General features: G+C 41.6%; 1 protein-coding gene and 1 pseudogene across 1 annotated transcript; both read right to left on the bottom strand.

Annotated features, from left to right (window-relative positions):
• Positions 1 to 1650: 1650 nt before the first annotated feature.
• LOC146470899 (zinc finger MYM-type protein 1-like) lies at positions 1651 to 4045 on the bottom strand. Its single transcript, XM_085121478.1, has 3 exons — positions 3838 to 4045; positions 3171 to 3217; positions 1651 to 2529 (listed from the first exon to the last, which is right to left on the bottom strand). Exons 1-3 carry the CDS (start codon positions 4043 to 4045, stop codon positions 1651 to 1653), a joined length of 1134 nt encoding a protein of 377 aa, XP_084977604.1.
• A 920-nt stretch (positions 4046 to 4965) lies between these two features.
• Positions 4966 to 6184, bottom strand: LOC146470898 (uncharacterized; annotated as a pseudogene).
• Positions 6185 to 12337: the final 6153 nt, after the last annotated feature.

Here is a 12337-nt window from a genome sequence, read left to right as displayed (position 1 = left end):
AAGCATCAATCCGTTTGTGAAAACTACCGATTTGGAGCTTCCGTTTCCGCACCATGGTGATGGGAGCACCCACAGGGCCTGAGAGGAGTCCACAAAGCAAAACTGGATGTTGGGGATGTGGGACTGTTGTATCAAATAGGGAAGAAGTAAACAGAAGTCTTTGTACTCACCCCGCAAGATACATTCCTCCACAGGCTTGTCCAGAGGGCAATGTAGTCCTAAAGGGGTGTTGTACGTTTCCCAAAGTGGAATGAGCTAAGGCCGTTCTGATGGAGCTCTCAACCGTTTTGCAGATCACCAGGGGCGGCACAGCCAATTTTATATCGGTGGGGCAAATGTCCCATGTTACACATCGGCAGACGTGACGAGCGCCGCAGGGGCCAGATTCTATGGGGGTCCAGGAGCATGCCCCCCCCAGAAAACTTTTGAAATGAAACTCTCTGAAATGCTGTTTCCGGCGTTCCAGAGACCGGAGAAACAGTTGACAAGGCGAGCTCCGAGATCACTTTAATTATCATGAAAACTAAAGTATTGTAATTTCTTTATGGTATCAAAACGTACATTACAACATGTACAAAACATGAAAGGAAAACAATGAAATACATTCTTTAAAACGCACCTACATTCTGTTTACTGTCCGACAATGAACGGATCAGAGTTGATGAAACATCTGAAATAAATTCAATAATCTACTAGCATGTGCGTCTAATGGCAGGAACTGAATAGAGGTTTTTGACCGTTATTTTTGTAAGAGACAAAGTTTGCTATTAATTTCTACAGACTTGTTGACAGAAGGTAAAAAACATACAGACCTTAGAAAACCCAACAATAATGGTTGTTTTTGTAAAACAACACTCGACAAATGATAAAAACCAATTAGGAAGTGAAAATGACTAACGATGGCTAGGATGGAAATGGATTACAATAAGGATTTTCAAAACTGTTCACGGCCTACCTTTTTATAAACGAATTATTCAAGTTGTGTCATATGTCTTGAGCCTTCTAAGGGCAGAGGGTGAACGCTCACTGACAGCATTCGTAGCAGGTACCACAAGAATTAACCTGACAAGGTTAAAATCTTCAGAAAAATAATCAACAGTCACACTGGGGAGGCTTTTTAGATACGCCACGACATCATTCAACCCAAGGTCTTTCTCAGCACCAAGTTGTACTCTGAGAGTTTGCAGCTGTATCAACAGGGAATTCCGTTCAAAGTCTTCTCCATAAAAATTGCATACATAGTCAAGATCTTCTGAAAAGTCATTCCCATTAACTGCGTTCAGCAAAAGTGACTCGAGATGGGAATAGACTTTATATCCAGGCTGATTGAATCTATCAAGTATGAAATTAATGGCAAGGTCTAGCGTTTCAAAGTAAACAGATCGCAAGTAATCTTCGGCTCTTTCTGGATGGTCTCCTGGAGTTTTGCCATCATCCAAAGGAGCTGGACGTCTTCGTTTTCGTGGAGCTTGTGGCTGCGAAATAACTTCTTCTACACTGGCACTTTTACAAACGTTCTCCCAAAACTGCTGAAAACTCTCATCACTTTTTACATTTTGCAGTGTCTTCACCGTCATGCTTGCAATCATTTGTCCCTGAGAAGCTGACTTTGCCGTTCCTTGAAGACTTTGGGACAAGTTGTTTGTGTGGTTAATTACCATGAACCCCAGATGTAGGCCGAAAAAAATAATCAAAGGCTCTCATCTGTGTCTTCATGCCAATGATCCTTGACTTGATTTCTGAATTGAGATTGGTCTCTAAAGAATCTTCCCACAATTGTGTTAGCGGTTTAAAGTTGTCGAGGACACTTTTCAAAGAATTTGCCTTAACCGTCCATCGAGTAGGACACAATGTTCGAAATCCTGGTGTCTCAGGTGCCAGTTCTTTCTTGAGTTTTTCAAACATGGTATCTCGTTTCGGTGAATACTTCAGTAGTTTCGATATTTCACTTGTCGTATCCAATGTGTCATGCAAGAGTTTAACTTTGCGGACAGTGTCACTAACAGCAAGGTTAAGGGCATGGCCATAGCAATGAGTAAAAAGAGCTCTTTCTTCTTCTTTCAAGATTTGAGTTGCAACACCCGATCTGATTCCCGACATATTGTTTGCCCCGTCATAGCATTGTCCCCTGCAGTTGTTTATACTGAGGCTCATTGTGGTGAGTACATCTTGCAGACACTGCACAAGAGTGGCTGAAGAAATATCTGGTACTTGATACAGTCCTAGCAAATCCTCATGTGCAATTAATCCGCTATCCACCCATCTTATGACAAACTGCTCTCTGTTTGAACTATCAGTAACTTCCTCAGCCATTAAAGTGTAGGGGACACCATTCTGAAGATTTGTGGCAATATCGCGTAAAACACTTAAAGCCATAATCTTAAGCAATTCATTTTGAATCTCATGACTAGTGTATTTATTGCTTTTCCTTTCTAGCCAAGACATTATTCTTGAGTCTGAAAGCCCTTGAAGTTTCATCAGTTGCATGAAATTGCTTGCTTCATCATTGTGCCCTCTTAAGGCTATTCCCTGACAAGCAAGAAACCTTACACTATGCAGTATTTTTGTGAGCATTTCTCTGTTTTCTTCTCTTTCCCGAGTGAGTTCCATTGATAATGTCTCACCTCTGTCTTTACGTTGGTGAGACAATACAAATTTCAACTGCTTCTTTATGACAGTCAGTAGATTCGAGTGCCTTAAAGCAGGATGTTGCGTTTTTCCAATTGGCAAATCCCTTGGAAATGAATGAATCTTCCTTTCTTGACCTTTTTAACTTCGATTGCGTATTCAAACACGTATGGCAAAAAGCAGCATCCAAACTTTCATCATAGTGGATCCATGGAAACATTTTGCACCATTCCGTGTTAAATGATATGATGGTCTGAGACGACTTCCCAAAAGTCCGTTTTTGGAAATTTCAAAGAGTCTGGTTGGTTCTTTAATACAGGAATGGGAGTTTCCTTTGAAGCACTTGTTGTACTGGTTGAGGGAGAATCACCACAAGGGAAGAATACATCTCTCCCTATTTTGCTGTAACATCAAGAGCAAAATAAACGTGGGACGTCAAGTTCTTTGGTGTCTGCATCACGGTATACTCTCATGCTGCATGGTCGGTCAAAACGTGTGCAAATGGTTTTGTTACACATTTCACATACATGGCCATAACTTACATCTTCAGAGCGAATAATACACATCTTTCCCTCCATCGCATGATTGCCTGTACAAAATGTAACAGCGTTTTCTTAACTTTACATTATAAAGGTAACATAAACAAATTTAAATATGTTAATTCATCAGTACTTTGAAGAAAAAAACTGATCGATTCGAACAATACACTTTTGTTTGTGTTCTTAGCACGTGCTGTGCATAGTTACCGTATAGGCGTATACGATGAGTAATTAAGGATTCCAGCTCTTTGTTCTGTAATATGTTTATATAAAAAAGGTTAAGGGAGAGCTACCTTTCGCAGTCGAACTTACTGACGTGTTTACATCTTCCTCAAGTCTGTCAACAAGATAAAGAACTGAATTCAATGGACACAAAAGTTTACGAAAGTTTTAAACGTAGAATTACCGACTAAGGTCTGAGAACCCTCACAGAAAGTCAAACATTTAACAGTTGACAATCTAAGTTAAATATTCTTACTTCGATACTTTTGCTGCTTGGTTCTTGCTAAAGAAACCGTCCGTGCTAAGATTGTACTAGTAGGTCCTTTTTGCAAACTCTAATGCCTTTTTTTAAATCGCCCTATCATCTGTTCAAAGTATGTTGCTACACTATCGATGTCTGTCCGCCGCCATTTTAAGCTGTCCAAAGTTGGTTGGGCAAATGCCCCACCTGCCCCATCGGTTGCGCCGCCCTTGATCACGGACAGCTGGTCTGCACTGAATGGGTTATGCACTTCATGAAAAGACTGAGTAGAACGACTAAGGATCTCCCCAGGAGAAGACTCAGCATCAGACAGTTCCTGGTGGTCTGAGGGAGCGAAAGACGCCTCGCTCCCGCCGTCTGAAAAGTTCTCCGGCTGAATTGGAGCCCTGGGCATATTGTTGGTCGATGGTGTGCAGGACGGTGGAGGTTTTGACCTCTTAGGAACTTCGGGTGGACTTGGTGGCCATATTATGAAGTGAAGTGCTGGAGGGCGTTACATAGAGTGGCAACTAAACATGCCCTTGAACGCAGCTGTAACACTTCGGTGGTTATGGTCGGGAGATCATCTTTTCCCCTCTGAGACACCAGAAGACCTTTGCGGATGAGCCATGGTAACAAGGTAGAATAAAAACTCAGAGCCACTACTTTGAATAAACAAAACTTGCCACGAGGAAAATTGTACTTTGAACATTTTCTCTAAGTGTTTGTAGTCAGACAGAAACTACGAGTACAACCAATAGAAATTATTGTGTAGACAGCATGCAGCAAAATTACGATGATGAATGGTACATTGAGGGAACTAACCAACCAGAATACACAAAAGAAAGCAGAAATAGACAGTAGTACATGCAGTAAAAGTACCGTGACAATGATATTTGAGATACGCAAAGTTACTCAAGGTAAGTGTGTTGTTGTGACCACAAACACCTACTGTGTGGTGAGCATCACGCTCCATTAACTGCGTTTTGCAGTCTAGATTGTAAAACTTTATTTTATATTAACAATGTGTAAAGTGCAGTTGTTTAGCTACATTTATTTATTAATTCTCTGAACTTATTTATTTATTATTTTTTGGGTGGTGGATTTGGGAAATTACCTTGTGGAAAGTGACAGAAGAGGGCAACACAAATGACAGGTGCATTCCTTCAAATCGTACCTGAAGTACTTAATTATTTAGCTGGGGTGGCCCATTCAACTACATGGCTGTTATCCAGAGGGGCCCTGGTAATAAAACTTGACAATTAATATAAATATAAATTAATTTAAATAGTCAAGAAAAACTGACTTGTACTGTCTCACATGCAAATGCGAGAATTATCTTTGCGACATAGGGAGGAGACTGTCCTCACTCAATCTTACATAAATTGGCTTGAGTTCAGCAATTACATCTTAAGGTTACCCAGCACCATGTTCAAAATTATTTGTTCTATTTGCTTTAGCCTTCATAAACCCACACAAGCTATTGGCACCCTTTGGGCATTGCTGCAGATGACATAAACTGGGATGAATTGCCTTCTTCATAGAAGGAGGATTACCAGAATTACCTCTGATGGCAATACCAGTTTAGTTTTGCAACTAACAATGATTTTGCCTGTCAGTCTTCCTTTTCCATCCATTCCTTTATTTGTTTTTTAGTTTACATAAAGTAGGACCATGTTTCTTTTGCACTTGGTCGAAACATTCTTTCGTCTGTACTTCAGTGTCATAAACCTGGTACCGATCTTTCACCACTTAAAACTCCTACTGTCTCCATCCCCATAATATTCAGTGTATAGTGGCTGTTTCTGACTGTATAGAGTGGACGAAAATTCGCTATGCATTCTCTGGTTCCATGTTTGGTGCTGATCCTTGATAATTTGCCTGGCATTTTGATTCATGAGCTACCCTCCGTGCTGTATTTTCTGGGGTGTCAGCATTGTTTTCATGTTTCCTGCATTTCTGGCAGACTTTGCTCAACCGTTTAACATCCAGAACCACCAGTATCTACATTGATGGCAGTGACACAACCATGTAGAGAGCAAAAGCCATTTTGCTAGGTGCCATCACATGACACATTACACTTGGCCAAACTATCCTCAAACGCTGGCTTTATGTTATGAATGTGTTGTGCTGTGCTGTTCATCGTTTCAACTGCAATTGCTTTTGCTAATTTTAGCAACGTTTTGTTGTGCGGCACATATGGTTTTTGTCTTGGAGGTTGGGGGCTTGTTCATTAGCCCACAGAATCGTTCCACTGCTGCCACCCCACATCCAACTGATTGCGTGGCATAAACAAGTCTCCTGTTGTCAAAACGTCGTTGTTAGGGGATTTTCAAGGAGGTGTAGAAGTCCTTCATCCAGCCACACAAACAACAAAACGAGAAGGTCACTGGCACAACCTTTCTGTGTCAGAGTTGGCTCTTGCAAAATCAAACTACATTCGAAGCCCTCTTTACATGGCAAAATTCTTAATAATAGAGTCCAAGATTACCCTTTCGCCAAAACGTAATTTAGTTATGGATGGATCTGTACTTGGCTTACCACATTCAGACATTTAAGACTGTTTGGAAAGCGGAATTTTCTGAGCAGAGGCAGAGCTTTCTGAGTTTGGTGTCTTGCTCAGTGAAGCGAACTCCATCATCACAGCCCATACTTGTATTTTCTTCTTTGCTTGTTGATTTCCGTGAAATGTATGCCTCTTCAAAAATCCAGAACAATAGAGTAAACTTCAATGTCATGTACTTTATGCCCATTCAAACGCTTCAGACAAGCCAAATTAAATCTTTTTTCTCAGGGAGGGGTACCAGGGGAATTTTTTTGTGTGGGTTATAATGCCCTTTAGTTTCGTTGGTTCTTTCTCTCTGTAAACAAACCATTGGTCATTGCTATGGCAAAAAAAGTGCAATGTTTCAGGAATGTTCTCTAAATTCCACTTTAGCATCACAAATTGCTGTAAAACGGAGCTTTGAATGAAAAAACAATGGCTAAATATAGCATATTCAGTGAAATTAGAAATGACCAATTTCAGTATGTTGCTTTAGGGAAAGAGTTTTGTTGTAAGGGGAACAGAGCAATTAAAAACGTGTAGCAGCTTCAACTCTAGAAATTGAAAAAACTGAACCAAAAATATTATGCCACAGCAGGTAAACTATTGCCAAGAAGACAGCAGATCAATGTAAAAACAGTTCAACAAATGAAATGTTCAGTTAAGAGACTATGGTGTTCTTGGTAGCTGGCTTCCGCCTCTCAGTTGTCATTACTGGAGACTTGGAGGTGCTGTAGCCATCCTTGATGCAGCTCCAGAACTATGATTCTCCTAAAGGTTCTAAGTGTACAGGCATGGGTTACTGCAGTACCAAGCACCTTGCATACACAAAGAAAAACGCTACAGTCATAGTCATTTTGCTGTTGTCCGTGCACTTGATGGTGTGAAAATTCCACTGATTGGCACCAATGCTGGTGTTTTGCTCTTTTAACAGCGAGCGCATCTTTGCGATGGCCTCTTTGACGCTTGGCTTAAACTCCCTTGGCATGCTATCAAGCACCCTAAGTGCATGTTCTCTAGGCATCAGTAAGCAGGAACCAGTGTTGCCTTTCCTGTCAGTTATAGAGCACAAGAACAATGTTTTGTTCCATCAGAGGAGCTTTTGGCTTTGAGAACATCTTTCACAGCCTAACTCCTTGCTAATTTCTCGAAATGCTCCCAGCCAATACATTCCACTTTTCTGACATCACTCTCTTTAGCAGTCGATTTCAAGGTTGCCCTCAATTTACAAAATTTATAATGTAGTTCTCTTCTGATATTGGCCTACATCCTCTTGAGAAACAAGATCAACAGCTTTTATAGGGCTGCTGCCCTGACATGGCACTGCAGCTTCAACCAAACTGTCAACAAGGGTGGACTCATGACCTGGGAAAACACATCTTGCTGTCATCTGGAAAGGGGTGTGCCTACTAAGGGGAAGCCCATATTGCTCATGGGATACAAAATCGTAAAGATGTTTAATATATCTTTGTGAGAGGGTAGCTGTGAGCCAGATGTTCCCTGCGGAGAAAACCATAGCCACCTTTTTTGCTTCATTATCATGAGAAACAGGAAATGGTAGCATTCTGACTGGGAATTTTTGCTCTACTTCTAACGGAATAATATCATCCAGCTCAGGAGCTGCTGAAAGGCAAGAAGCTTCAATGAATCTGTTGATTTCATAGAGTTGACAGCTCTTGCACAGCTGGCCACAGTCTTGTAGGAGTGGTCCCACGCATCATGGCCTTGTAAGTTCTTTGTGGGATCTGATGTGTCCTTAATTTGTGACCCATGGTCTGTGGTATACTAGTAGGCGAGGCAGTCTTCTCCAAAGAGTTCTCAAAAAGATAAAAAATACACTTATCTAGTCATTCGACTTGCCGACCCACCCACCCAACCAAACAGGTATAGAGGGTAACAGCAAATTTTACATATTTAGGACAGTTTTTTTTTTAAGATGGTCACAGGGTTATCAGTATTATAAAGAAATACCAAAAAAGAGTATTGATACATCAAGTAGCAAGCAAGTCTTAACAAATAATTAATCAACAAGATGAAATTCTATGGTATAATGCTTACAAAAAACTACAACTTTTTATTAATAGACGTACTGAAGTAAAAAAATTATCATAAAAAATGTGAAAGTTCTTTCCATGGAAGTCGCAGGGTCAGAAACAACGCAATGACAGAGGTCTTGTTCGTGTCAGCATCCTTCTTTCCCTTTGTAAACTTGCATCACACAAACGAGGCCATTGATTGGATCCTCGCAGACCAAGACTTTGATTCTCCCTTTAACTTGTTTTATCGGCGTGAACTGTTTGAATCCTAACTATCCCTTGTACTTAACCATAGCTTGGTCAATCAAACAAAATTGTGAAGTTTCATATAGGCTCCTCCAAACATAGTTGAACTGTTACCAGAAACAGAGTTCACTGAGCTATGAGCAGCTAAGGGTCTCATAGGCTCCTCCAAACGTGGTTGAACTGTTACGAGAAACAGAGTTCACTGAGCTATGAGCTGCTGATGGTCTCGCATGGATGCCTCGGCCAAATAGTTGTACTTCCTGTAGAAATGAATTGCTGGACATCACTGTATTGGAACTATTACCAGAATAAGAGGTCACTGAATTTTAAGAAGCTGATGGTATTGCATAACTTACCCTACTAACAGATTCTAGCTCGTGTAGAAATGACATCACAGTACTAGAACTGTTTTCAGAGACAGACTATTAAACCACTAGGTGTTGATGGTCCTGTGTTGTTATCTCTGCCAACGGATAGCAGCTCGCGTAGAAATGATCCGCTGAATACATGTATGTCAGTACTGGAACAGTTACCAAAGGCAGAGGTCATTGAACTGTGTGCGAAGCCTGTCGGTTTCGGGAAATGTTCTCTGTCCCTGGACTTTAGATCATGTAGAAATGATTCGCCAGACATCACAACACTTACAGAACTTGTACCAGACAGAGTTCACATACTCTCAGGAACTGATCGTTCCTGGGATACATCTTCTGCAAGGTTCTTGAACAGTGTTCTGAAACAAAATTTCATCCTTTTCATCCACTTTTAGCACATTCAGCATCACCCACATCATGTGAAAACACTCGTCCTTTACTTGTCCAAAAGTAGAATTTACCATTTCGAAAAAGTGTGTTTTCTTTTGGAAAACGCAAAAATTGGCGACTAAAAATGTAGCCGCCTGGCCCACGCAGCAACAAAAACTGAAATTTGAGATGGTTTTACGTAGACAAAAAGGTCTTTTGGTCTTGGTCCCGCTAAGACCTATAAATATATGCGCAGTTAGTGGATTCTGATTGGTCAGTCTTTTCTGAAGACAATGAGAACAATAGGGAACAAAAAATCCCTTCTAGAGGAGGCGGGGACCGACGGAATCCGCCTTTCGCTAGACACTTTCTCAGTTGGTCAGAGAGTAGCCAGAGAAACTGGGGGCCCTTGATCCATTGTTGTTCGTGTATGAGCGATTCTACTGTCCGTCCACATGATGCGTCATCAGCGGGGTTCCACTTTGTGTCCACGTATCTCCATTGAGATGGCGAGGAAAACATAGAGAGAAGACCCCTTCTTGTAAGTGGTCTGTCCTTAACAGTGATGCTAAACCCAAACTTGTCGGTTGCGACGTTCCACTGAACTTCGAGTGGTCTTTCAATGTGCTTGGATTTGTTGAAATCGAGTTGCTTGACGGATGGAGCTCTCTCAGATTCTGGGATCGATTCAATCAATGCCGGGGAATTAGATATCCACTTTGTGAGACAGAATCCGCCTTTCGCTAGACACTTTCTCAGTTGGTCAGAGAGTCCGACGGCTGCTGGCTCAGATTTTACGGACCTCAGACAGTCATTGAAGTAGAAGTTTCTTCTGATGGTTTCAATCGTTTCAGGATCAAACTCTTCTACGTTGTCTTCAACGGTCTTTCGTAAGGCGTAGTTCGCACAGCTTGGTGATGACGTACCTCCAAACAGGTGCACCATCATTTGAAATTCTCCTGGGGGCTGAACAATGTCGCCATTTGGCCACCAAAGTAACGACAAGGCGTTGCAGTCTTCCGGGCGAACGCGCACTTGATGAAACATTGCTTCAATGTCAGCAGTCATTGCTATCGGCTCTTCGCGGAATCGAGTCAGAACTCCTACCAAAGTGTTCGTTAAGTCCGACCCCTGTAGGAGGCAGTCGTTGAGGGATGTTCCTTGGTATTTTGCAGAGCAGTCAAACACGACTTTGTCTGGCTTTTGCGGATGAAACACTAAGTGCTGAGGTAAATACCAAGCTTGTGCATCGGGCCGTTCCAATGTCACGGTTGGTACCTTTCTCGCATAACCTTTACGGAGAAAGTCATCGATGAATCCGGAGTATTTTTCGGGTAAAGCTGGATCTTTCGTCAATCTTCTCTTTAGCAATTTCAAGCGGTGTTCGGTCAGCGATTTGTTGTCTGACAGATCAGGGGGGTGGTTTCTCCATGGTAACGCCATTTCATAATGTCCATCCTTTAGTGTTATAGTTCGGTTCATAATGTCTATCACTCAGCGATCTTCTTGAGACAGTTTTGTGGCTGAAGGTTGAATCATTGAACTCCATATTGCAGAATTTCTCAAATTGCTGGCTCAGTTCTGCGTCTACTGCATTTATGAAGTTGACTGAGTTTGGTACAGTGGCGGTTCTACAAAAGCAGACCATTGACAACCCAACCAAGGGCGGTTCTTGTCGCGAATGGTTCTCCTTTTTGACCTCTCCTTACTTCCCATGGTTGTAACGCTTCGGAAGCGTCGCTCCTGATCAGTAAGGTTACTTCAGCATTGATTTCCGGTAACTCGATACCGTCGAGGTGTGGCCACTTCTCTACGTCGCGCTGGGTAGCCATGCTCTCCATTGCAACCAGTAGCTTCGCTGAGGAGGATACAGTTGGTAGCTCGATGAAGTTGTTCTTGCTTAGATGGAAAACTTCCAGGCTCACGATTGAACTTTCAAACGGGCTGTCTTCTTGAGCCATAGTCGTCAAGGACAATGTTGTCTTTCTACCATCCGCGGTTAGCTCGCTGAGCAGGTTCTCTGTGCAAAACGTAGTGTTCGGGCCACCATCTAAGTACGCGTAAGTTTTTACTATTTTCGGGCTTCCCTTTGCTTTCACTTTTACTGGTACTATTGCGAGGCTGGACACTCGCGGTGGTACCAGTTTTCGGTCGTTCGGGTTTTGTCCGATTCTAACGTAAGCGCTTTGAACGATCGTAGTCCTGTTGGGTTGATCTGCGTCTGAACTCTGTGACCCTTTGGTTTCTGCTGGTTTCTCTGTTGCGCTGGTTTGCTGACCATTACTCCTGGGGCGAAGGAAGGTTGAGTGCTTGAACTCGCAGTGTGTGATGTCACGTTGAATTCTTCATAATGTCCTAGAACCTCTAAGACACTCGAGTGCAGATCTTAACAAGTGCGAATGAAATTCGGCTTCTGATCCATGACAGTGGTTTTGGCATATTGCTCCCCTTTCTTGATAATAATAATAATAATAATAATAATAATAATAATAATAATAATAATAATAATAATAATAATTCTTTATAAATAAATTTATTCTAAAACAGCATGTACACGAAGTGTAAAAGCTTCTTCACATTTGTAAGCTTTTTTCAAGTCCATCCTTCCTTATTGTAATACCATAACCTCCCTTAGGGAGATGTTTGCCTCCTGTAGGTGGATGTTATGAGTTGGTAAAAATGAAAATTACGAAATTCAAGGCAATGATAGAAAAGCTCCTTATGATCCCAAGTTTCCCTGCTAGGGTGTAAGCTTATATGCGTATGAATTGACTATTATAAAACATAAACTATAAGATGTACACGGTAAGCTACTCTACTTCCCTTAGGTAGATGTTAACCTCCTGTAGGTTGATTTTATAAATTGGTAATAAATGAAATGACACTCGGGTCAATGATTAGAAAAGCCCCTGCAAGATTGTAGGTTTTAATGCTTGCAAATAAGCTTTCCATGTGTACGACTGTGCCAGTATAACACATATGATACAAACGTGGTGCCATAAAACGTACCTCCCTTAGGTCGATGTTAACCTCCCGTAGGTCAATGTTACCTGAGCAAACCTTGACTGTTTTCATAGTTCCACGTTTCTTCCACAAATCGAGCGTAAAATCCTTGAGATCAGTGTTCAGACGCCGAGAAA

This window comes from Pavona decussata, unplaced genomic scaffold, assembly GCF_977016875.1.
Source record: "Pavona decussata unplaced genomic scaffold, jaPavDecu1.1 SCAFFOLD_109, whole genome shotgun sequence".
Taxonomy (NCBI): domain Eukaryota; kingdom Metazoa; phylum Cnidaria; class Anthozoa; order Scleractinia; family Agariciidae; genus Pavona; species Pavona decussata.
Note: the sequence above shows the minus strand (reverse complement) of the source record. Positions and strands in the feature narration are given on the sequence as shown.

What these genes read in the sequence shown, in the direction of transcription:
- LOC146470899 (XM_085121478.1), bottom strand. Translation starts at nt 4,045, where the DNA reads ATGCCCAGGGCTCCAATTCAGCCGGAGAACTTTTCAGACGGCGGGAGC. An exon ending in CGGCGCAACCGATGGGGCAG is followed by an intron (nt 3,218 to 3,837) that starts GTGGGGCATTTG and finishes CATTTTGTACAG; the next exon opens with GCAATCATGCGATGGAGGGA. An exon ending in GTATTATTCGCTCTGAAGAT is followed by an intron (nt 2,530 to 3,170) that starts GTAAGTTATGGC and finishes CTTGCTTGTCAG; the next exon opens with GGAATAGCCTTAAGAGGGCA.